The sequence below is a fragment of the Propithecus coquereli genome, unplaced genomic scaffold, assembly GCF_000956105.1.
Source record: "Propithecus coquereli isolate 6110/MARCELLA unplaced genomic scaffold, Pcoq_1.0 Scaffold44, whole genome shotgun sequence".
NCBI classification, from domain to species: Eukaryota; Metazoa; Chordata; class Mammalia; order Primates; family Indriidae; genus Propithecus; species Propithecus coquereli.
In genome coordinates, this window is record NW_012150174.1 from 2,526,944 (window position 1) to 2,553,037 (window position 26,094).

At 49.9% G+C, this 26,094-nt stretch overlaps 1 protein-coding gene across 1 annotated transcript in view; it reads left to right on the forward strand.

Moving 5' to 3' along the window:
- The window catches only part of ABCC8 (ATP-binding cassette, sub-family C (CFTR/MRP), member 8), a 79,031-nt gene that overhangs the window by 12,806 nt on the left and 40,131 nt on the right, over nucleotides 1-26,094 (forward strand). Inside the window, exons 6-12 of the mRNA XM_012654171.1 lie at nucleotides 651-839; nucleotides 6,542-6,706; nucleotides 9,746-9,901; nucleotides 14,405-14,539; nucleotides 14,824-14,986; nucleotides 23,859-23,899; nucleotides 25,001-25,146. Of these exons, the coding sequence (XP_012509625.1) occupies nucleotides 651-839; nucleotides 6,542-6,706; nucleotides 9,746-9,901; nucleotides 14,405-14,539; nucleotides 14,824-14,986; nucleotides 23,859-23,899; nucleotides 25,001-25,146 (995 nt within the window). The remainder of the gene's footprint in view (nucleotides 1-650; nucleotides 840-6,541; nucleotides 6,707-9,745; nucleotides 9,902-14,404; nucleotides 14,540-14,823; nucleotides 14,987-23,858; nucleotides 23,900-25,000; nucleotides 25,147-26,094) is intronic.

Genomic DNA, 26,094 nt, shown 5'->3' on the forward strand with positions numbered 1-26,094 from the left:
CTGAGGCCCTGAGAAGGGAGGTGACCCCACTGGACTCTCTCATACCCTGTGCTCTTTCTTCTGAAGCTCAATGACTGTAAGGTGGGAATTTTCACTTGATTTGGGGGGCAGGGGTGCTAGTGGCCTGATCCTTACAAGAACTCCATGAGTTGGGCCAGACATGGATCTCCCCTTATCACTAAGGAGAAAACTGAGCCCCTGAGAAAGGCTGTGACTTGCCCAGAACTTGCCCACAGGTGGTAGGTGGCAGAGCCAGTCTCCTGACTCCCAGTCCAACGCTTCTTTACTGCTTCTGCCCTAGCACAGGGTAGACACCAAGACAGACACAGTGGCAGGTGGTACTGAGTGAGTATGGCACATGGCCACTCCCTCATCCCCACGCTGTGCTCATCACATAGGCCCTGACCAGCTGTCACCTTGAACAATCATCTGGCCTCAGTTTCCCCATCTAGACCATATTGGTGCTGATAGGGCCCACCCAACTGTGCACTTGGTGATTGCATGATTTCTTCCTGGAGTTCACCTGTTTGCAGAGGACGTGACCATGGGGCTTCCCCAGGCAGCAGGCGCCGGGGTCATCCTGGGAGGCTGGGCCCTGCCGTGAATGAGCCCTTGGCCACTCTGACCTGGCCATGGGTCTCTCTGGGCAGCGGAAGGATGTGCAGAACACGCAGGGTGCCCGGGCCATCTGGTGCGCGCTCTGCCATGCCTTCGGGAGACGGCTGGTCCTCAGCAGCACTTTCCGCATCTTGGCCGACCTGCTGGGCTTTGCTGGGCCGCTGTGCATCTTTGGCATCGTGGACCACCTTGGGAAGGAGAACCACGTCTTCCAGCCCAAGGTAGGCCACCCCAGGGGTAGAGCAGGACACCTCCAGAAGGTGTTCAATTGTGCGTGAGCGTGCACGCTCCTCACACATGCACGGTACCCCCCCAGAGGATGCTCTGCATCCGGTCAGCAGACTCTCACTCTAGCAGATGAGCATGTGCCCCGAGAGTTTTCTGGTGCCCTGCTCGCCCCACCACACCATCGCCACCATGATACCTCTCCCGGCAGTTAAGCCACTCAGAACGTACAGGAAGTGCATTTTTTTGCCCAGTGTCTACAGCGTCTATGATTTGCTAGGTTTGTTGGCCTTCAACTCATATCATCTTAATAGACTGAGAAAGTTTTCAGGGACTTGTCTCCAGTTCTGTACACCTAGTACCTGAGGTTCTGCAGGGCCGTGGGGGCTGCTGCGGGGGTGAGGGAAGCGGGAAGCCTCCGTGAGTGGGGCTCTCCCCCCACCCCACCCCCGCTCCAAACTTCATTCAAAGCTGCCCTCGGTTTTATCAATATGTTGGATTTTACCATTAAATTTTTTAAAGAAAGGGTTAAAAATACTTGAAACTTAACGGGCCAAAAGAAAACCAAGGGCCTTCCCGATGCAAAGATGCTACAAACTAAAATTCGTTGAGCAAAAGAGCTAGAAATCCCTTTCTAAGGCGTTATGTTCCCCACGTGGGGCCGCAGCATCCACTTCGGGGGCTGAGAGGTACCGTATTCTCACGTCTGTTTCGTTGCAGCCGCTTAGGTTTAGATGCCACAAAATGGGAAACTTTTCACCCCCTAATAAGACTCAGAGTTTTATTTTCCCAGTGAGGATTTCATTATAGCATTTTAACCACAGAAAGTCCAAAAATAATGCAGAGAATTAGTAGTCAGGGATCTTAGTAATTTATGATACCCCTTGTTTATTCATCTCATGAGCTCCAAAACCACAGAGAGCAGTTCACCCTCAGAGGTTTATATTCATTTTTCTGGAGATATAATTAGTCAGCTGAGCACTTTTGGTCAGAAATATGAGCTAGGCCAAGTCTATTATCTGATTAATTTGCGAATGTTTATTGAACCCTACTGTGTGCCAGGCGTGGGTTGGGCTGTGGGAAGATGAAGGCAAGGGTTATGAACACGGACTATTAACCTTAGGAACAGCCACTTACTGACCACATAATATGTACCTGGCTGTGTGCAGGAGTTATCCATGTGTTATCTCACTGAATCCCTAAAACTACAGTTTGGGGTGAGTATATTTTTGTAACAGCTTTACTATAATTCCCATACAATTCCTGAGATAGGTGTTCTTATCCCCATTTTACAGATGAGAAACTTGAAGCTCAGAAAGGTTAAATAGCTTTCCCCAGGGTCTCTCAGCTTGTTAGTAACATAGGATTTGAATCCAAGACCCTTTTACTCCACAGTCTGGGCACTTACAACCATGATGCTAAATTGACTATTATTACCAAGCCATCACCTCTGGCTCCGAGGACTGTGAAATCCAGTCAGGAGGTATTTACAGGGACTTGTGGGGAAAGGGAGTGATTAACTTAGCCCAGGGTTATGGACAGCTTCATAGAGGAGGGGGTATTTGAATGGGGCCTTGACAGAGGAGTAGGAGTTTTCTGGGCTGATATGGGCAGATTTCCTTTTTGATTGAGAATGTAAGGAGTTTTTTTTGCCTCTTTAGACGTCGATGGCTTTTGAGACTTTCTCTCGCGTCTTGAGTCTCTGTACTTTTCCTGGCCCAAAAAAGAGAAAAGACATGGCTGCTTCTCTTGCCCACGGGAGCATCTGTGGAGCCAGTTGTTAATATTAGGGGGAAGCGACACAGGCCAGAGCCCTTATCAGCTTGTCCACCCCATCCTCTTCTTCCTGTGTTTCCCAAAACCCTTGTGGGATTCTCCTAAGGAGAGAGCTCTGAGGCAGGATGTGCCACAGAGATGGTGAGAACACTTAGAACTTTAATTCATCTGAATGTTACCTTTGCCATTTTTTTCTCTTTATTTGTACACAAACCCTGGAGTTTATTGCCCTCTTATTGGAATGCTCTTGTCCCAGTTACTTATCAGCACACAAATCCCCGAGACAGATGGCCCTGCCTCAGTGGCCAGTGGCAGCAGGCCTTATCAGATTTAATATTTGTTCTCTGCAGCCCAAATACAATCAGCAAATTTCCGACATAGAAACGAGAGTTGAAAGTAAATATAATCTCCAGTGTTCACAACAAAACACTCTCAATCATGTGGTTGCCTGGGAGATGGCTTCTTTCTCGTTGGGACTTCTGAGCCCAGAAAATGGGAGAAAGGGGTCATTTACTGAGGTCCCCTGGTTCCTCTCCCTGCCCCCCAGCAGTTCTAACCCAAAGAGTGGGGTGCTATTCTGGACTTGAGGAATGACACAGAAGGCAGCTCCCTAGCTACATGTCGCAGTGTTTAACAGTCTGGGTGAGGAAGCCCTTCTTTCTACCCAGCCGGAATCCATCCTGCTGCAGTCAGCACGGCCGGGCACCCGTGGTTTACTCATCCTCCGTGGCTGCCTTGTCCTCTCTTCCCTTCTAGCAAACTCACAGTTGGCAAGAAACACAGCGTCCTTGGTATCTGCAAGGACGAACGTTTCCGACGTCCTCTTTAGTTACTGAACGTGTCTATGACCTGCTAGATCTTGTGATGTTCCTGTTCCCTCTGCCACTTCCGAGCAAAAGCTGGGACCCAGGTTCTGCCCATGATCTAACTCTTTCCAGCCCCCTCTCTGGCCCAACCCCCACTCCCAATCTGTCACCTGCTGTGCATGCCACTGATCTGGCTGCAGGGCAAGGGAATTGGATTCATAAAGAACTGCTGGTGTATGAAACCTGCCAGCACTGCTCTGGGATACCAGCTGAGCCAGAGGAAGAAAGAACGGTCTGGGTTTGATCTGAGGGACAAAGCTTTAAACAGCCTCTAAACCTCAGCGGGGAAGTGTGTGGGTTTGCGAATGTGCATGTGTTTGTTTCTGACTGAGTTCTCCTGGGAACTTCTTAGGGTTCTACATGTGTGTTCTTCTGTTTGTCCCTGTGTCTCTCAGTGTCTTGTGTGTGTGTGTGTGTGTGTGTGTGTGTGTGTGTGTGTCCCCATTTGGAAGGCCATATTCGTGGCTATCACTGTGGGTGACTTAATGAACTTAGGTGCATTGGTGTTTCTGTGACTTCGTGATGTCAATCTGTGGATCGGCCTCTTCACGACAATGTCCATGCAGTTGCTCTGGCCTGGAACACCTGCCTGCAGTAACTCCTCCTCATCCGCCAAGACTCTGCTCAAAGGTCACCTCTTCCAGGAAGCCTTCCTCTGGTTGAATTAGTGCCTCTCCTCTGTGCTCCCATAACATCCTGTGCCTCTATCATCAAAGCACCCCTTGTCTCTTCCCTGACTTGACCCTGAGTCCGCCAAGACAGGAAGCTGCATTATCTGACCTCTGTATGCTCAGCACCCAGCCCCCTATTTGACGCCCAGGAGACACATGGGAAATGGTTCTGCAATGAATAACAAGATAGGGTACAAGTTACCCTATCTTGAGCGCTTATGCTTGCATGCATTGTTTGTTTTTTACATGCATTGTTACACTGAACCTTCACTGTGGATCTCTGAAGTAGAAACCCTTCATAGCCTCATTTTACAGGTGAGGAAACTGAGGCTCAGAGAGGTTGAGGAACTTACCTAAGGACACAACAGCTGATATATGATGAGTCAGGATTTGAACTCAGATATGGCTGACCTCCAAGTCCCAGCCCTTAACCACCATGTCAAATGGCTGTGCATGGATGGGTCAGTGTATTGGTCCATGGGTGGTCAAAGACAGTTCTTGTTTTTACCCAGGGCCTCCCAGGTTGGACGTTTACATGGGTTTTTGCACTCTCTCCCTGCCCTAACCCCAAATTAAATGTCTTTGTGCTTACAGTCATTGCCTTGTGTTAACTTACTAATATGTCCTTTGGGATAAATTCTCATGATGTGTTTTGTTGCTTTAAAATAATAGACTCCATTCTCCAGAGCTGTCTCTGCAGAGGACACTGGGACAGAAGAATCCCAGGGCATGTTAAACAGGACCGGGTTTTCCTAAGCCCATGTGTCCATATTTTTGGCCCAGTCAGCCAAGTGGGCATGTTTCCATCTCCCACAAGTCACAAGCCTGCAACTGACAATAGGACACATGAGATCAAAGGGCTGGATGAGGCCTAGATGGTAGGTCTGGGGTAGTGTTTTTGGCAGGTTCATGTTCACATATTGTCCCCTTACCAGCATATGACCTTGGGCCAGCCACTAACCATACTGAAACCCCATTTCCTCGTGTATGAAATGGGGCTAATAATGGTGCCCTTCTCATTAAGGTATTGTGAGGATGCAGTTCTGCACCCTCCCCTGCAAGGTCAGGTCCCCTCTGCAGTTGAATTTTAAGGTCCATTTTGCTGCTTCCAGCCCACCCTCTCCCTTCCCTCTCCTCTTCCCTCTGGTATATTGGCAAACAGGACAGAGGGTCAGGGGCTCCAGGCCTCTGTGAGTCCTTCCTCTCAGAGCCTTGCATGTATCCCTCACTGGTTTCCCTGTGGCTGCTTCTTGCTGTTCCCAATAGGGAGAGACTCCTGTCCCACAGAGCAAGGGAGAGACAGTGGTGAACAGGACGAGACAGCTCCAGGGAGCAGTAAGGACTGATTTGGAGAGCCTCTGTTAAACAGAGAGGCGAGGTCTTTGCTACCATCAGAAAGCCCTGCATCCAAGATCCAGGAGTTTCTGGCCCTAGGCAACGGTCTCCAGTGAGAGCCCTGGCCCTGTCAGCCTAACCCTGGTAGTGGACATGCCCACAGGCTCCTTCTCATCACTTTGTTCCCATCCCTGCAGCAGCCCCCACACCCTTCCAAATAGCATGCACGGTTCAGGGCAGTGTCTGAGAAAGCGGCAGTTCTTCTTCCTGGAAATGTCGATGTGGCTCTACTGGGGCATGATGGACTTACCAAGATCAAAGTTTTCCTGGGAGCTGTTGATGCTGAATTTGGAAACAGACATGCTGTTGTTCCCTGGTATCTTTAGCAATAAAATCAAAATGTTTGTTTTTCTTCACTGGTTATCATCTGAGATCTTGCTGGAAGTACAGCAAGAGAACTTTACATCTAAAAGGAGGTCCTGGGAGCCCATGAGGCTGGCAGGCTCGGGTCTGTAATCTTTTTAGTCTATTGTAAGTGATGAGCTCCCATCTCTCCCCCGGGAGCCACGTTTCCCACCATCTTTTCTGCTTAGAGATCACTGCAGAGCAGGCTGTTGCTGAGTCTGGGACAGGCCCCTGCTGATCCTGTTCCTACAGCCGACAACATACGTCCTGAGACTTGTTCTAGCAGTTCTGGTTTTGGCTGGTCCGTGATTTGCTCTATTTATCCTTGTCCCATTCAGAGTGCTCTCCTCTGGGCCTGGTGATCACTTTGATGCTGAGAGTCATATTTATGGGCCTTAAATTAGAACTGGGCCCCATTCTGTTCCCTTAAGTGGGAAGATGAAGGGTGTAGGCAACCTTCCCTGTAGTTAGAAGAATGTTTAGTTGGATTTATCGGTCTGATTTTTCACTCATAAACAATTGCATAAGGCTCTGCAAGCATGGAGGGTCCCGTCATAATCATGGCCATTATGGCGCAGTGACGTGTGCTGATGGTGGTCATTTTGTTGGTAATGACGGCCACCTCTGAACTTCTCTTTCCGACAGACACAATTTCTCGGGGTCTACTTCGTCTCATCCCAAGAATTCCTGGCTAATGCCTACGTCTTAGCCGTGCTTCTGTTCCTTGCCCTCCTACTGCAAAGGACATTTCTGCAAGCGTCCTACTATGTCGCCATTGAAACCGGAATTAACTTGAGAGGAGCAATACAGGTATTGAGATGATTATTTTTTCACTTCACAATAAGAACCAGTATTGAGAATAATGTCCATGAGTAGTGTTTATCCTCATAGACACTCAGGAATATTCTACTGTGAATTTATTGTTTGTTTCCCTTTAACAATGTTTTGAAATAATAACCATTGACAAGGCAGTGTGGGATAGTGGGAGGTGTCTTGGGCTGGACTTGGGAAATGTAGTTCTAGCTCTGGGTCTGCCTCGTACTAGATCTGAGATGCCAACTGCCTCCCCAGCCTTGAAAGTGGCAGACATCACCAGTTGATCACAGCACTCTTTCCAACTGAGTGCAAATGCAGCCTTAGAATCCTTCTCTAGATACCGTTCCAGAGTCCTGCTGCCAGGAAGTCTTCTTTGGGTGCAGAAACAGGAACATGTTTGACGTACCAGGTCTAGATAGCTTCTAAGATCTATTTGAGCTCTTAAATCTTGGTTACTGATGAGAGAGATTTATCTAATCTGACAAGTCACCTGGGTCTGGGCTCTTGGTCCTGCTTTCTGTAGCTTCCTTCTTAGAGTTTGTTGGAAGGATGAGCAAAGTTAGGGAGTATTCAGGGGCCCTTTGAAGAAGGTGATGATGAGAGTTGTCCAAGTCCCAGAGTTATAATTAAAATCTTGATTCAGCTATTAGAATAGAGAGACCCTGTATGAGAGTAGTCTAAATAGAAGTTCCTTTATTTTTCACATAGAGTCGGGGCTGACACAGCAGCTACACAATCATCAGAGACCTGGCTTCTTCTGTAATGTTGCCTTGCCAGCCTTCTCACATGGTTTCATGGCTATTGAAACTGCCACTATCATGTCTACATTTAAGTCAGCAAGAAGAAAGAAAGGACAAGAGGAAAGAATGCTGCTTTCTTTTCAAATCATAATGCAGAAGTTGCACATACCCTCTCCTATCCTATTGGTGAGAAATTGGCCAGATGGCCATACTTAGAGAAGCTAGAAAGTGTGGTCTCTATTCTCGACAGACATATGTGCCATGGTAGAAATTCTCTGCACGAAGGGGAGAATGGACATTGGGGAATAACTAGCAGATTCTGCTAGTGATTTTCATGAAGTTGTGGCAAAATCCCAAAGCTACCTCATTCTTCAAAACTGTTCCTTAGAATCATTGACATTGGCTGGACGTGTGGGAGCCAGGATCAGAGGCTTTACAAAAAAGGGACTTGGAGGAGAAGAGTATATCTTGGTCTGGGGAGAGTGTCAGGGTCCAAACTCTAGCAATCTTGGGAAAGTCCATGTCAATGGTGTCCCCGGAAGTTATGTAGTGCACAACCTGTGCAGCTGTATATGACAACACTGCCCATCCCCAGTGGCTTTTCACTGGGAAAGCAAAGCACTTCCTCAGGGATGTCATCATGTGACAAAGGTGGAAAGAGGCCAGGAAAACCCAAGACCATCTAAGACTCCTGGGGCCCCAGAGCTAGGAAGAACCAAATTCTTGCTCCATTCAGAAAACCTCTCCAAAAATCCCAGCGTCTGCTCAGACCCCGCCAGTGACAGGCAGACATGAACCACCACAAACAACAGCCAATTCTGTGGTTGGACAGGTTTGTGATTAAATCTACTTACTATTTGTATGTCATAAATCACATACCAGCCCAGTGTTTTCCAATTATACTAAAAGAGCCAAAAAATGGGTTTTTAATTGTTAGCATGTAATTGTTTTTATCAAACGGTTTTAATCTTTTGCATTAATGAGAGATTAATGACTATGCCATAGAAGGGAAATACTAGCATTACTTATGGAAACAAATAAAGAAAAAAAACTTTCTTTCTTTCAGAGATTTCCAGAAAATTATTTACAGCAAATTTACCGTTGTAGATGAGAGTGTGTCTCCTTGCGAGTTTGAGAATAACCACACTTTTTGCATGAAAAGATATTAAGAAAAATTCCTGAATTATATGTATACATTTTAAAACAATATACTAGCTATCAGTCAGTTGTGCACTTCCACGTGTACTGGTCTTTACTTAATATTGCATTATCTGTGGATTACTCTGTCCCTACTTCACTGAAACCAGGTGATTATCTTCTGAAGCCTGATTTCACATAACCTAGAAGGTGCATAGATTTGTCAAAAAATATCATTGCCATTAATTTAAGCCATGGTTTATATATATTCACAGAAAGACGTAGAATAGGTCATGCTTTAGGAAACACTGGCCCACAAAGAAAGCCTGGGTTCACACAAAAGATGCATTAAGGGCTGGTCATCCACCTTACAACAGAGTGCACAATAGAATTTCATTCGAGAGCAGGCATCCCCAGGACATTTAAGACAGGAATGTATCTTTCCTAGTTCAAGTGTGCATGGCCTGGAAATTGCAAACTTTGTGGGAGGCACGATCGCTCTGTACATAAAGCTTTTAGATTTAGAGCTCGGGCAGTGCTGCCTGTCTGCCACCGGAACGACTCCAGGGATGGCACTGGGGCTGACCGGCACTTGAGGTTGTGTAACACATCAGACCTTCTGAGGCTGAACCCTTGTTTTGTTTCAAGGCTCAATTATGACAGGACCTGGTCCCAGAGCGTCCCTAACCCTAACCCTCCCAGGTTGGAGACGGCCACTTTAAAACAGACAGCTGCCCCCACTTCATCATTTTTATGGCTCTGAAATGTGCTCTCCCCTGGCCTCTGGTAAATCAAGAATATAACTGGCTGGACGTGAAGATCTGCTTTTAAGATTTAAGAACTAATTAAGTCCTGTCCCCAAGGGAGAGGCCTCGCTTGCTGGGGAAGTAGCTTGCCGTGTTGGCATGGATTCCTTGTTTGAATGCTGCCTCCCTGACTTGCTGGATCTGTAACAAAGCCCTTTACCTCTCTGAGCTTTTGTTATCTCGTTTGTAAAATTGGAACGGTGATACAGCTCCCCCTTGCAGAACTACTCTAGGGCTCCATGGCAGATGTCTGAGAAGCCCCTGGCATGTTGTAGACATGTGGCGTCTGGGGTGGTGATTAGGATGATGATGATGATGACAAATGTGAAACACTGTGCTCTCATTTCTAGACCAAGATTTACAATAAAATTATGCACCTGTCCACCTCCAACCTGTCCATGGGGGAAATGACTGCTGGGCAGATCTGTAACCTGGTTGCCATCGACACCAACCAACTCATGTGGTTTTTCTTCTTGTGCCCAAACCTTTGGGCTATGCCAGTACAGGTACCAGACGTGTGCTGGGGAGTGGGGGGACAGGGAGGCGTGGCAACAGGACACAAAACCAGAATCTGCTGGTGCATGTCCAGGGACTAGGAACTCACCATCTTCCGTTATGTTTCCCTGTACCTTCCACCCCCTTGGGGTCTCCATGGGGTGTACCCCTAGGTTTCTATACTGTCCTATACTCTGCAAGAAGTCTAGTCATCTTTCTTGATTACCAGAGAAGGCAGTATCATTAAGACTAAAAATGCAGCCAACTTTATAAACTATAGAATAATCACACATGGAACACTTTTGCAGACGTTAAAAGTTGTGTTGAGGCAAATTATTTAATTAACATTGAAAAGTGTTCATGGCTGGGCACAGTGGCTCATGCCAGTAATCCCAGCACTTTGGGAGGCCGAGGCAGGAGGATCGCTTGAGCCCAGGAGTTTGAGGTTACAGTGTGCTAGGAAGATGCCACTGCACTTTAGTCCAGGCAACAGAGTGAGACCCTGTCTCAAAAAAACCCAACCAAACAAACAAAAACTTTAAAAAAAAGTGTTCATGATGTATTTTTAAACAAAAAGAGTAAGTTACAAATTAGTATATGCTGTGTGATTACTACTAAATGGAAATAAACATATGTATAGATTTGCAGAGATTCACACTGAAAAAAGAACTGGAAGGCCTCATGGTGGGATTACAAGTGATTTTTATTTTCTTTATGCATTTCTAAATTCTCCAATAAGCATGAACATCAAAAACATGGTATTTTTAGAAGCCAGGCAATCTTTGGAGCTGGCTCAGGAGGAGGCACATTCTCCCCCAAAAATAGTGGGAGAATCCTCAGCATGGTCAACCTGACCCGTGGCCTTGTCTACTCCGTCTCCCGTCCAGAGCTCTTCCACCATGGAGTCTGACCCCTACCCTGTGCCTGGGAATGACTCTTAGCACACTGGTGCCCAGACCAGAAGCCAGAATCCCAGATGCATTCCCAGAGAGCCTGCAGGTCCCACAGGGACTTCCTGGTGTAGCAGAAAGTGTCTATACCTGGGTGAGACAGGCTGATTCAAACACTAAACCTCTCTGAGCCTCGGTTTTCTCCTCTATGAAATGAGGATGATGCCTAATCTCTGGAGTTGCTGTGACACTTCAGTTAGATAGTGTAAGTAAAGCACCAAGCAGAGTGCCCAGCAGGGTGGTCACTTAGCGAGTATCAGATCCTTCTAACTTGCAGACGTTTCGTGTGAGCGAGACTTTTCCAATCCTTGGGATGCAGATTTCATAAACCTTAATCTCAAGTGATTTTTATTGGTCCTCCTTACCTGTCTTAGAATTAAAAGATATTAAAGGAACATAGGAGGAGGGGCTCGCACAAGGAGACAGCTAGGTAAGATGCGGATGTAGGGAATCTGATGTCCTTTTTTACAGAAACAGCCATACCTGCCACCCCCCATTACCACCTGCCCACGCCCAGACTGCTCCCTGGCCCCACCGCAATACAAATCAATGACTGCAAAAGCTACAGAAAGGCCTGGAGTGCTCATCTATTAATAATAAAGTCACCAACCAGACTTTTTTCCACAAGACCCTTTCTAAGCTGCGTGCTGTGGCACACCCCTGTAGTCTCAGCTACTTAGGAGGCTGAGATGGGAGAATCACTTGAGCCTGGGAGTTCAAGTCCAACCTGGGCAACACAGTGAGATCCTGTCTCTAAAATATTTTTTAAAAACCGTGAGAAACAAATATTTCTGACCATGCTGCTCTCATTAGTTAAAACTTCAGGCTGTGAGGGCCCAGGGCAGAGAGAGACAGCCTGGGATGATGCTAACGTGTACACAGCACTCGAAAGTTTGTAAGACTCTTTCTGTTGTGTCCCCTTGAAAAGCCTATTTTGTACAATTTTGTCTACCAGACCTGCTGCATCACTATCGTTAGTAGTACTTACAGTGTTTCTTGCACACGCGTCATTGCTAATAGTACCAACTAGTGTGAAGTAATAACCCCTGCGTGTGCCTGGCCCTGCCCCAGCCTCTCTCACGTGTGTAATTTAACCTTCACAACACCTGGGGTGGGTGGAGGAGGGATTTTTATCTCCAGTGATTACTTTCCCTTGCTTATTTATCATGAAGTAGCATTTAGTTTTCTGCTTTTAATTCACCAAAGACCATACCTTTGCCACTTATAGATTTGACCAGTGCTCAAGAGCTCAACTACGGGGAACTGATACAATCCCAGCCCTGTGGCAAAGCAACTTGACCTGCTCAGGATTGGGTGCGCAGCTTGGTTAGCCACAGGAGTTGCTGTGAGGGCATGTGAGGCTTTTTGTAATATTGAAATTAGCGCAGGAGCCCCATTCCTATGTAGGCCCTGAGGGCTCTCTCTGGTTCGTAATCTTTTTTTGGTAACATGCACTTTATATATATATATATAAAATTCACCCATTTAAAGTGTACAGCTCAGTGGGTTTTAGTATATTCAGAGTTGTGTAACCATCATCACAAATTTAGAAATTTTCATCACCCCCACAAAGAAGCCCATACCCATTGACAGTCCTTATCCCCAGCCCCAGCCCTATGTGACCACTAATGTACACTTATTTTTGAAAAATCTAATGAAACTTTCTTAGAAAAAACAAACACTTGTTCACACATTTTGCCTATAATTTTAGCAGCTTCATGGCCCCCCTGAAGTTTATCAAGGGCACCAAGTTAAGGAACTTGGCCACAGTAGACACCTTTGTGTTTCCTAATCTCATGGGCATCAGAGACCCAACCCTGGGCCATACAGCGAATGACAGTGTAAGTAAGGATGCTCCAGTAGGAGCATCTTACCCACGCATCTCCTTTCTGCAGTTCCCTCCTAACAGGTTCCCATGAGGCTCTTTTGTTTGTTTGTTTTTAAGGAAGGTTAGCCACCTCGTATTGATCTCCAGCTATATGCCAGGCACTATTCTAGGTGCTTATCACAGAGGTTCATTTAATTTCCACAGCAGTCCTGCAAAGTGGGCATTATAATCACTATTTGAGAGATGAGGAAGCTGAGACTCAGGGAGGTTAAGTAACTTGCCTAAGATTCCACAGCTAAGTACTGGGGCTGCCCTCAAGCTCAGGGCCACAGACTCCAGGGACTGTGTTCTCCCTACTGCACTAGACTGCTTTCCTAACCTGCGACTAAGGGACAAAATGGCCCTTTTCTTTCTCACGTTTGCTTTGCACACCCAGAATCCCTATTTCTGGTATTCTCCCCCATGAGGGCCATTCAGACCCCTGCAGAAGAGAGGGATGGACCAAGGAGTCTGGGGAGCACAGATGGGGGAGCACGAGGGGGAGCCGTGGGGCAGCAGCTGCACCCCCAGCTCCAACCCCAGCCACTGCTCCAACCCCAGTCACTGACCTTGGCAGTGGTGTGGGTACGGTGCTGCCCCCCAAGGTGCCCTGTTAGTGATGCTGGGACGTCCTGGAAGCTTTCTTGGTGTCCGGCACAACCCAAGCTGGCTACAGAACACCCGATTGCCTCCATATGCAGCGCAGCTAAGGCCAGGGATAGCTGTCCAGGAGCATGGTGGCAGCAGGCAGGCAGGGGTAGAAGGAGTCTTCATCTCCTAGAGCAGTCCTCTGCCCATCCGCTACATTCTGAGAGGCAGGTGGTGAGGGACCACTTCCCAGCCTCCAAGATACCCGCTAATGCAGGAGGCTCTCTGTGATTAGCAGAACTTTCAGAGCCTCCCACCTGCGCCTCTGCCCTTGAGGCGGTGCAGGGAGCTTGATGCCAATCAGGTGTAGGGCTTGGGGACTGCAGGCCCAGGCCAAGTGGCCTTTCCCCCCTACTTTGTTTTCAACTAAGGAAGCCAGTGCATCTGTTCTTTGAGAATAAACCCCGTATTAAGAGGTGCCTGCCTTTGAAGGCAACCTGAGAAACTGTCACCTTGGTGCTTTGGGGACTAGCAAGAGCAATTTACACTTCTCATAAATATTCAGAAGTAGACAGTCATTTACATAAAGCTAGAAACAGAATTAATTCTCAGAGAATACGTGCTAGATTCATTAAAACATTAAAGGCACCAGGAGCATAAGAATGCAAAGCAAACCCTCAGACCCAGGCTGGTTTTTTCTGGCTGGATGCAGCGGTTGTGCCCCTTTGTCCATGCCTGGCTCTTTTCCAGTGAGAACGGAATGTCAGCCGTGACAGACAGCAGACAGAACAAAAGGTGCTGTCACACTCGTTGTGCAGTCTCAGCTCCGAGACTTCGCTCCGGAGAGTAGACTTGGAGAGAGTTAATGCTTCAGCCAGCCTTGCAGATAAATGCAATTAGTTACCAGCCCAGAAACTCTCTGATCGTGTTAACCCATCCTTCTGAAATTGCTTTGTCACACCTCCTTCCCTGCACCCCCTCCGCAAGACAATTTGGAAACCTGGGCACCAAGGCATGTCCCACTCTGGGGGAAGGAGGGATTTTGCCAACACCCCCTGCAGGGCAGCCGGCAGGTCAAAGGGAACTCATCCCCACAACCCCTTCCTCAGATCATTGTGGGTGTGATTCTCCTCTACTACATCCTCGGCGTCAGTGCCTTAGTTGGAGCAGCTGTCATCATTCTGCTGGCTCCTGTCCAGTACTTCGTGGCCACCAAGCTCTCCCAGGCCCAGCGGAGCACGCTGGTGAGTGTCCTGAGGTGTGCACGTCTCCCCATTCCCATCCTTCCCCGGTGCCTACCTGCCCCCGCCCCTCACGGCAGCGGGTCTCTTCCCTCACACCCACAGTGTCGCTGACCTTGAGTAGGACACTTTACCTGTCCAGGCCTCAGCTTCTTTGTCTGTGAAAGGGGGTTAATGGAGAGGGCGGGAGCCTCCCTGTGGCGACAGGAGCTGGGCAGGGTGGTGAGGATGTTGACTTGGTGGCGGGGATGGTGCAGAGGAATCGCCTGACTCAGTGACCCCTGCAGGAGTATTCCAACGAGCGGCTGAAGCAGACCAACGAGATGCTGCGCGGCATCAAGCTGCTCAAGCTGTACGCCTGGGAGAACATCTTCCGCACGCGGGTGGAAGAAACCCGCAGGAAAGAGATGACCAGCCTCAGGGCCTTTGCCATCTACACCTCCATCTCCAGTGAGTTTGCCCCAAGCAGCCAGCCCCGGGGCTGCTGCCCACATGCAAGGAGCAGGCGTCAGGGCTTGAGTGAGGGGTTGGGGTGACAGACACAGGGAGGCTTTGGGATTCTCCATCCCAGGCGGCCCCCAGTATTCTTCATTCACTCATCCAGCGAACACGTATTGAGAGGTTGCTATGTGCCGGGTGCTGTGCCAGCCCTCAGTACAGCGGTGAGAAAGAGAGATGAGGTCTCATTCCTCATGAGCTGGTATGTTACTGACGGGTGGCAGCATGCAAATAAATGACAGTGGTTTCGAATTCTCCTAAGTGTGGGGAGTTTTCAGTAAGTCAGACTGAGCTGCCCCTGCCCTGGGGAAGCTATGAGGAAACTTCTGTCCCCCTGGGGCATACGAAAGAAAAAGGTTAGTTCTCCTTAAAGATCAGGAGCCCGAACTTAAGGTACTCACAGGTGTTGGGACTAATTTATATTAAGCAAGTGGGAACCGCAAGCCAAAAGGAAAAAAAAAAGGCCCAAACTGGTAAAACTCCTAAGGTTCCAGCAGACACACATATTAAAACCACTTTACAAAGAATATGGGACTCGTATGGCAAACTGTTGAACTGTTGAACAATGAGCTAATAAGAAATGCAAGTCCACAAGAGGAAAATGAATCACCAGAGTGAAAGTCAGTAGACGCTGAAAAATAGGAGAATTAGTCCCATAATACCTGGAGATGACAGAATAATCTAAAAGAGATAATAAAATAAGTATATTTTAAATAATTAAAGAGCTAAAAGAAGGTGTAAAACCCACAAGGCAATACAGGAAAGTATTAAAGGAAAAGATCCAAAAGAATTTCTAGAAGTTAACATTTTAGTTATTGAAATTAATTCAGAGAACAATAGTCACCTGGACAGAGTAAGGGCTCATGGCCGTCAGGTGATCCCTGGAGTCCTGGCCCAAGTTTATGTCACAGTTGGTCTCGTGGATCCACCCCACGATGGATACTTCCCAAGTGTATAATTGGGATGTAAAGATATTTAGCAGCTGGCAGATCCCACCCTAGTTCCCCGATCTGTCCAGTTTAAGAGCCATCATGGTAAGTAGGGCCAAGTGGAAGCCCTCAGAGAGAAAAAACAAAAAAGAAACCAAAACCTCCTCAGTGTACAGGTTAAATGAATTAGCATAGCTGAAGAGAGAATCTGTGAATTGGAAGACAGATCTGTGGGAATTACACGGAATGAGGCAAGGAGAATAAATGAAAAATGTCTTCTGCAAGTTGAAAGAACAGATGGGAAATTGAGACCCAGAGGGGAGTGTGTTTCTGAGGTCACTCCTGAGATTAATAGCATGGCTCAGATTAGATCCTCCAAAGTCTCATAACTCCTGGCCTGTGCTATTTTTCACAAAGAGTTGGGGACCTATGTAGGGTGAAGAAGACTTAGGACACCATAGGGCACCATTGTGAGGCTACTTTCTTTTAGAAGAGAAACAACCTAGAGTGGCTCTGACAGGAGTGGAAAATAGGGGAGGAAATTAGGAGAAGCTACTGACCACCCTCCCCCGCCAGCTAAAATTCATTCTTTTGGTGTGCCCGTAAGAGACACACCTGTGGGGGACAATAATGGAGGGTGTGCTGAGAATATCTCCCAGTTAGGATCGTATAGCAAGCCTCATGGAGGCTCGGGTCATCTGAGTGTCCTGGCATTCATGCTGCCTATAGAGAGGGTCTGATGGAGCCAGGTGGCCACCACCCTGGACAAGGGTTCCCATGGGGCTGGCACTGATCACCCCAGGTGTGCAGCCTCCCATGTCCAGCCAGACCATGGTGTCCTGTGCCTCAGGCCGGGACCCTGCTGCAGTCTAGTGGCTAAGCCATCCACCATATATAGCACCAGCCGTGGTATCTTTATGTAGGAAGTCTGCTAAGATCAGATTTTCTAGAATGGAGCTATGAGCATGTCAGGCAGCCATTGCTTGCTGGATTCCTCACCCAAGACACTCCCAGTTCCCAGTCTCTCTCCTTTGCCCTCATCCCTGACTCAGGCTGAGCACTCTATAGACAGGGGAGATTGGGAAGGAACATCTAGGAGCTCAGAAAAGCCAGTGTCCCCAGTGCCAGGCCCACTTTAGCCTTCTCTCTGTCAGCTCCGCCTGCCTGCCCCTGGGGGCTGGTTATGTGAACAGTAGTGCCACACTGTGCGCAACCCCTAGAGTCACAGACAGTTGCCAGCAGTGGGAACAGCTGCTGGGGTAGGGGAGGGCTTCTCCCAATGGCGAGGGGACGTGCTCTCCCAGCAATGACATGGCAGGGTGGGTAGGGCAGGCTCACCGTTCTGAGATGGAGAGACAGAAGAGAAGCAGCAAGGACAGTGGGTCCCCAAGATTCCTGGCACAGCAGGCAGCAAAGTGGGGGCAACCTTGTGTCACGTAGCTGGCGGCAGGTGGCAGCTACTCTGACTGCTCCTAGGAGATGTATACTCATTCCAGCATTCCGAACGGCAACCTGGGCTATGTTCCCTCTGTAAACAACATCATGAGAAGCCTAAGTGTCCAGGCTAGCCTATCTAGTAGGCATTCCTGGTCCCATGGGGCCCTTGGGAAACAAGCCATTGCTTTGTGATGGGCCTGGTGCCAGGAGGACCTAGGGGCATGTTGTCAAGAGCTGAGATGACTCCGGGGAAAGTAAGGGGCTTTGGAGGCAAGCAGGAGCCTGCCCAGGGACCCTCGGCTGTCCAAGCGACCTAGACAGACACACAGAGGAGCCCAGGTGGGAAGAGGGGAGTGGGGAAGGGAAAGGGAAGAGTCTCAGGGAGACCTTTGAAAGCCAAGTGCTGTTTGCTTAGTGTGTTTGCCCTTTCTGGGCTGTGCTAGTCAGCAGTGGGAGGGGGAGAGAGACGGGTGGCAGGATGAGGGCATCTCCTGGCTGCAGGCATATGCTCTGAGTGTGTTTCCATTTACCTCCTCCTGGACTTCCTGCCTTCTGTTACCAGGGATCAAGACACAGGTCATTAGACATGAGCTAATGGGGCATCTCTTGTTCTCACCCCTGGCGCCAGTCATGGGGTCTGGGCGCTGCACAGTCACATTTCCTAATGGGGCCAGTCCTGCTGATGCCTGCTGGGCCTTCAGTCTGGCCATCACACGCCAGGCGATCTGACTGCCGGGCAGATGAGATTACCTCTGACACGCTGTCTGATGGCCTCACCATGAGTGTCGCTGAGGGCTTCTGTGTATGCAGCCCTGAGCTGGCGCAGGGCTGTGTGGGGAACTGAAAAGGAAATGGGTCCAGTGTCCCCAGCATCAAAATCCAGAATCAATATTTCCTCTTGAAGACAAATAGAGATGTAAGTTATTCAATGGGTGCTGAGTGAGCCCCCACCCATGTGCCCTGCTCTGTGCTCAGCATCAGGAAGGAGGCAAGGGGCAAGATGTGCTCCTGGTTCTCAAGGAGTCTGTGCTCTGCTGAGAAGTCGGGGCTAGTGTGCACAGAGCAGTGTGGCAGCGAGCCCAAAACTGTGTCCAGCCCTGTGCTGGCTGCCTGGCAAGCCCGACTGCACTTAGTCCTCATAACAACTTGCGGGGCATGTTGCTCTATTGTTCCATTTTACAGCAGAGAGGACTGAGGCTCAGTGAAGCAAAATGACTCGATAATGTCCTCAGCCAGTAAATGGCAGAGCACAGAGAAGGAGGCCCATGTGGGCCGGGAGTTCACAGAGATCCTTGTGGGGGTACACCTTGCAAGGTGGCAGGATGTCAGCGAACAGGGGACAAAGTGGGAGGAGGCTGGAGGCAAATGCCATGGCCACTCCCTTTACAAGTCAGTTCGATCCTTCTTTCCTTGCAGAGCAGCGTAACTCTAGGTGCTTCCTCGGTATCTGAGCACAAGCTCAGCAGAGCTGACAAAGGGGTCCCAGATCCTACTGGTCCAACACCTGATATGCTGCCAGTTTACTCTGTCCTTTGAGCAGCACCCATTCTAGAGCCCTCTCTCAGCACCAGGCTCTGCTGAAGGCCTGGACATTAAAGAGGAGGCAGGCATGGCCCCGGCCCTCCCGGTCTCGTGGGAGACTGACCAAGCCCATGAATGGTGGCTGTGCATGTGGCCAGCGCCACACGGTCAGTTCCAAATACCCCTCTTTCTCTTTTGTGTTACTCACCCAGCCCTGGGTCATTTGTTTCTTGCATTCACTTCTTTAACAAATATCCGCTGAGCACGTTCTTTGTGCCAGGTGCTGTGCTAGGCATGGGGGATGCGGTGGGAGGGCACAGATCAGTCCCAGCCCACAGGGTGCCTACAGTCTACTTGGGAAGCCAGACGTGCAACAACATCATGGGTGACAGCAACAGAAAGGGGTATTCTGGGCGTCCATGGAGTTAGGAGCTGCACCCGACCTAGTCTTAGGAGCGGTGGGTGTCAGGGAAGTCTTGTGAGAGGCGAATGCTCTTGCTAACTCCCGAGGGATGACCACGAGTTAGCCAGACGAGGGGAGCAGTGCCCCAGGCACAAAGGCTCAAGACTCAACGTAACTTGACGAGGGGAGGGTAGTAAGACCAGCCCACGCAGGACCCTGTGTGCTGTGTTCAGGCCCCTGGGTTTCCTCCCGAGGCAGGGGGAGCCATGGAAGAAGTTTAAGTAAAAGAAGATGAGTTTGCATCTCTTTCACTATTCTGTGCTCAGAGCTCTTCCCTCTTCCCCGTCCAGTTGGAACCACAGTCTGGTGGGCCCTCCTTGGATGAGTGTGACTGGCCTTATGCTGTGTCCTAAAAAACAAAAAAACAAAAAACAAACCAAAACACCCACCTCAGCCATCAGTGGGGTATTGGGGTGCAGGGTGGTGCTGGCGAGCCCCATGCACAGGGCACAAAACCCCAGGGCCTCTTTGCAAGTTTTGTGCTCCCTCCGTCTTCCTCGTCCTCCTCGGCGGAGGCCCTGACTCAGAGCAGCCAGCCTAGGGAGACAAGGTGACCTCGGGACCTGGCCCCCCTCCTTCTCCAGCGTCTCTGAAATTCTTCTTCAACATCTGCCCTTCCTTCCGCTCGTTGGTGCAGCCGCAGTGGGCTGCTTATGCATACCCTGGTTTGGTGGGGAGGGCGGCTGAGGCAGAGTCTATTCTCATCAGTTAAGGAAGCCAAAATTAGTCTGGCTGTGGGGCCTCCTGAGCACTTCCTCAGCTGCCAGCAACAGACACACTGGTAACCTGATTTCCTTCCCCCTCTGTTGACTCTGTTGACTGCTGGGCTAACTGGGAAATAGCCCCTGGAAGTAATACGTTTCCTCTCCTGTGGGTGCACCTTGCAGTTAGGCCCAGGCTGTGAGCCTGCACACTCCTCCCCTGGCCCTCTGCGGGCACCAAAGCTGAAGTTAACCAGAGGCACAAAAGGCTGGCTGTGCCTCCCTGGCTTCTGAAATATTTGTCGATGCTTTGGAAATGAAAAGGTCCTGGTATTGTAATGCCTGGCTGGCGCCCACACGGCCAGACAGCGTTCCTTGGGCAAAGCCAGGGGGTGTGGGTGATCTGAGCCCTGCTCTGGTTTGTTGATGTGTTGTTTTGTTTTGTTTGGGGCAGAAGGAGAAGATGAAAAACTGACAATCGTTCACTACTACACCCCCCAGAACCCAGCACGATGCCTGGAGCAGGGAAACTCTCAAAATATAATCGTTGAATAAATAACTCTTAAAGGAAATTTTTGGAGGGGATTAAAAAAAAATTACCCAAGTCTCTACACTATACAGAAGGGCTTTCACTTTTGATGGCAGCCTTTCAGGCCTGCCTACACGCAACTGAACTTTTCCATAGCAGCGTCACACTCACACAAGGAGGTTTGGAATCTTCTGTTCCACTTAACATTAATGTATTTCTTGCTCCATAACATTTGAGATTTGAACATTGTCATGTTCTTCGTTTTTTTGTTTTTGTTTTATCCAAACTGAATCAAGGCGAGTCATGTGCCCATGTTGGAGAGGAATCTATTCTTGGCCATGTTTCTCACCTCCCCCCTCACCCACGACCACCTTAGAATCTTACAGAGTGGAGGACAGTGGGGACAAGGCTTCCCGTCGCCTGCCCGCAAAGCTGGATGCTCAGCTCCCTGCCCTCCTGCCCCAGCCCCAGCTAGGGCAGAGGGGCACGGGGCCACCTGCTGTGCTCAGAGAGGTGCCAGCACCTGTAGCACCCCCAGACCTCCCAGTCTCCAGCACTGACATCGCAGGCCCAGACACATCCACCCCAGGACCCCGTGGGATGATCTTCAGAGAGGCCTTTAAAACACAAGCCACGGGTGATTCCACTCCCCCACTCCCTCCCACCCCAAAGGGGACCCAGAACTCCCTGCACACAGGCAGGGGAGGGTGAGGGAAATAGAAAATCACATTCTCATTCTTTGGCGTCTCTGTACAACAGCCAGGCAGAACAAAATTAATTATATCAGAAGCATGCCCCATGTTGCTGCATCAGCTTTGGAATGTTCATTTGGTAATTTATTTATAGCTTGTCTCATTCCTTAAAGGAGTTCAGGCAGTTACTAGAATAAAGACAACAAAATAGAAAAAATATATATAAATTTTAAAAAATGACCAGGGAAAACATGCTAAAATGTCAATTATCACATGTTTTCTGACTACAAAATCTCCTGGAGAGCTGATGTACCACCATTTACAACAGCAACCCCTCCTGTTGGATGTTTCTCATTTGTTCCATTTTGGGTGGTTTGTTGCTGTGGTTGTGGTTTTATTTTGCTGTGATGGATAGTGCTGTAGCCAATACCCTCTTGCCGATGGCTTTGTGCCTCTCTTGAATGATTATTCAGGATAAATTCCCAGGAGGCGGATTATAGGATCAGAAGGTCTGAACTTGTATGTGGCTCTAGCCATAAAGCACTGGATTGCTTTCCAAGAGAGTTGTACCAATTTGCAATCCAACTCGCAGCCTGTTCTTTAGCTGGGATGTGAGAGAGGGGTCTTGACCTGGAGGAGGGGTCCGTAGCTTGAGCCCCTCCTCACTGGTTATCTGTGGAGATGGCAGGAAAGGAGGAGGAGAGGCCCCTGCCCTGAGGGATCTCCCTGGAATAACTGGCCCTAGCGGGGATGGGCAAGGCTACCTTATGTTTAAAACTATGTGGGTGGTGATGGCCACTCAGACCTGATGGGTGTCCTGCTCCCTCTCCTTCTCCCTGGCCGGTGATGGCCACACTATGTCCTGTGTCCCAGATCTGGGTCCCTTATGCAGGAAAACCGATAATGCTTATACAGCTGCCTGCCAGGAACTATGCAGGAGAGCTGTGGCATTGTGGTGGGCACCTGGAGACCATCCAGCCTTCATCAGGAAGCGCAGTTAAAGCTCAGACATGTGTGATACTGGTATTGATGAAAAGCCTTATGGGCAGGGAAATTAGCAGTGCCGAAAGGGCTCCAGCCTGTATCCTCCGCAAGCCTGGCAGCTCTCCAATGGCTCTCCTGTCAGATTAGGAGTTCCCCAACGATGGGGACAATGTCTTTCCTATCTGCTTCGGAAGTTTCTAGTGACGTGTTCTCTGTCTCTCCATCATATCTGGGGCTTCCTAGGAGCATAGTTCCTATCTCCTTCCTCAGACTGGAAGCCCCCTAAGGGCAGAGGCCATGTCTTTCCACCCAATCAGGGTTCCATGTAGTTGGGGGCCATGTCTCCAGCATAAACTTTGTATGTACCAGCTGGTGCAGGATTCTTGGAGTAAGTGGGCAGTCAGCTTCTTGGATCTACATTGACCACCTGAGTCAAATGTCAGAGTATCAAAAAGCTTTGCTATTCATTAGACAGGGGCCATGTGCACAGGCTGAGCCCTTGGCCTCTGGCTCCTGGCGCCTGACTCCTGGTCCTTCTGCTTTAATTAGGCTAATTACAGAACCAGACTCTTTTCTGGGCTGGCCTGGAGAGGATCCTTGGAAGAAGGAGGACGAGATGGGAAGGTGGCAGCTGGGATGATTACCTCTTACTCCAGAGGGGCTGCTTTCTCTGGATGTTCAGGCCTTGGATCAGGGCTTGCACACCCGGGGACAGAGCAGAGGTGACCTGTGGAGCAGGGCTAAGCTAGCAGACCACGAGGCCTGACATTCAGGCAGCACTTAGGACTCACAGAGCCTGTTACTTACATCATCCCCTCTGACCTTACAAAGAGCTGGGGTATATGGACAAGTAGGTACAAGTTTACAAACATCAGGTGAGAAAACTGAGGCACGGGGAAGGTAAATGACATGCCAAGCTTAAGTAACGGGGACCCCATCCTTCTCTGACTTCAAGTCAAGCTCTCTTTGCTCTCTGGAGTCTGCATGAAGGATCTGGGGGCCACACTTTTAACAGAATAAGGAGAGGGCCTTTGTTGCAGCAAACCTGTTGCCCCACCTGGGCATGGACTCTAAGGGACATCCTGCTTTAAGCTGTCCTTTGTTACTAATACCTCGGTGTGAGTGGCTTTGAAGTCCTTCCAAGAGCCATGGGAGACAAGAAGCCTCTACGCTTCACGGAGAGCCTGGCTCGGGGAGATAGAGGAGCCAAGGGCAGAGAAAGGAGTAGCAGCTTGGTGCCCCCAGAAACACATGCTCCTGACCTCACAGCTGGCCACAGGCAGCCAGCTCCCCAATCCTTTTCCCACCACTTTCCCACAGGGCTAACTTCACCCTGTCCACATGGAGTGACTTAAAGGCTTAAATTCTAGAGACAGGGGCCAGGGACAAGAGTCCTAAGGGATACCAGGTATGGAGCTGAAGGTGCCACTGGGCTGGAGTTCTGCCCCTACCCACCCCAGCTGCTGCCCCCGCCCCCCAGGCTGTGCTGCTTCTGGACCATCCTGGGCATCCTCATGTGTAGCCGTCTCATTCCTCCCACTGAACTCACCCTTGTGCTTCCTCCGCAGTTTTCATGAACACAGCCATCCCCATTGCAGCTGTCCTCATAGTAAGTGGATCCTTTGTCCAGCTCCTGGGGGGTGGGTGGAGGGGGAGGACGTCTGTAGAGACAGGCCGCCGAGGTTTGACCTTTCTGCGCAGGGACCTGGGAAGACAGACTGAGCAGCAGGACACGCGTCCCACCCCCGCCCCACGGACAGGGGCGGCTGCCTCCGGGCTAGTGTTTAGGGAAATTAAACTTTAAAAAATAGCTATGAAATTTGTTAAATTATTAAAGTGAAACGTGTTTCTTGTAGAAATGATGAGAAACTCAGAAAGGAAAGCACAAAGAGGATTAAAGTCACCCACAGTCCCACTGGTAGCATTTTTAATGTTTTTCTTTCCTAGCATATGATATGTCGTTTTCTACAAAAATAGGATTGTGCTGCACATGCAGTTTTGTAACCTGCTTTTTTACATTTAAGAATCTGCCGCACACAATGCTCCACACAATTAAATATCACGATGGTGGATGGGTAAGGCGATGTTGACAAAAGCGACGTGTGAGCGCAGCAGCGGGGCCAGGCAGCGTGCTCCTGCGGAGAGGCCGGCCCACGCCTGCAGCCCCTCGCCCGGCCTCCCATCCGGGCTTCCATGATGGCTTCAGTTCTTTAAAAAGATCTATTTATTTCCCTGGGGGCCGGTGTCCCTGAGCTGTGTCGCGTTCACAGCCTGTCAGGCACACTGGGAATTCACTTTCGATGTGATTTATTGGGCTGCTTCCTGCCCTGGAGCTCTTTGGGGAACCGTGGGTAACAGAGGCCACTGCACGGCCAGCCGGGCAGGCCATGGTTTTGGAATGGCTGTGTTTACGTTATTCGAGGAGGACTGAGGAAAGGCACACCCAAGCTGCTGTCCAAGGAGGGGGCAGTGCTGGCCTAACCGGGCAAGGAGGGGGCAGGACCGGAGGGAGCAGCCCCTGCCCTCTAGCACTTGCTGGGACATTTCCTTGAGCTGAGTGTGAGGATGACAGGGATGTCTCTAGCCGAAAGGTCCCCTTAGGTGCCCTTCCCTGCCAGCCCTCTTGTTTCCTCCCCAGAGCTGAGCGTTTCGGTGTGGGAGGGGCCCACGCCCTGAGCCACCCGGGCCTCATTCGTGCCTCTGTCCACAGACCTTCGTGGGCCATGCCAGCTTCTTCAAAGAGGCCGACTTCTCGCCCTCCGTGGCCTTTGCCTCCCTCTCCCTCTTCCACATCCTGGTCACACCGCTGTTCCTGCTGTCCAGCGTGCTCCGGTCTACAGTCAAAGCTCTAGTGAGGTGAGGGGAGGGTCTGGGCGAGGGCACTGGACAAGCAGCTCTTGTGTCGGCCCCACGGCTTGCTCTAGTGACCGCTGGAACCACAGCTGTTTGGTCTCAGGACACACCCCCCCCACTGATCTGCACCTGGCTGAAACTGGTCATCGTTGGTCAGAGGGACATTGGCCACGTGTGGTTTCCCAGCACGCCATCCCTGAGAAAGGACTTGCTTGCATACCTCCAAGGAGAGGGGACTCACTGTCACCCCCAAGACAACTCTGTTTAAAAAAAAAAAGTCAATGTTGAGCCAAACTTGGCATTCTCCTAAATTCTACCCACTGGTCCTATTTCCACCCTCCAGAGCCACCCAGAATGAGTGCCATCCCCACCCACATACAGCCCCTTGGATATCGGAAGGTGTCAGCTGAGCATCCCTGTTCTTTCCACAGTCCCTGAGCCTTCACAGCCTTGTCAGTAAAGCAGCTTCCCTCAAGCGCCTGCAGGTCCTGCCCCAGTGGGCCCACGGCTCTGCAAGGCCCCCAGTTCCAGGCCCTAGAGCCCAGAAGTGACACTGCCACTCTCCCAGAGGCATGGCCCTCTTGGGAATGAAAGTCTGAAGGTAGAAGGCTGATGCTCTGGCTGAGAAATGCCATACCTGGGTGTGAGGATTTCCCCAGGCCCTTGAAACAGCTCCTTGAAAGCAAGAGCCTGTCACACCTCTGGGGAGGGCTGGCCATGTCCTTACCCATCGCCAGAGGGACCAGTCAGTAACACGTGTTCTCTGTGCCTTTAGCCTTGAGGAAGGTGACAGCTCTGTCTCAGGGGACACTGGCAGTCCTGGGCAGCTGGCAGGAAGGTGTGGCTGTGGGAATGAAGTAGCTGTAGAGGGGTAGCTTGCATGAGGAAGCTCTAGCGTGGGTTCAAAGGTGGAAGCGGACACATAACTCAGTGAAATTATGGTCAAAGGAG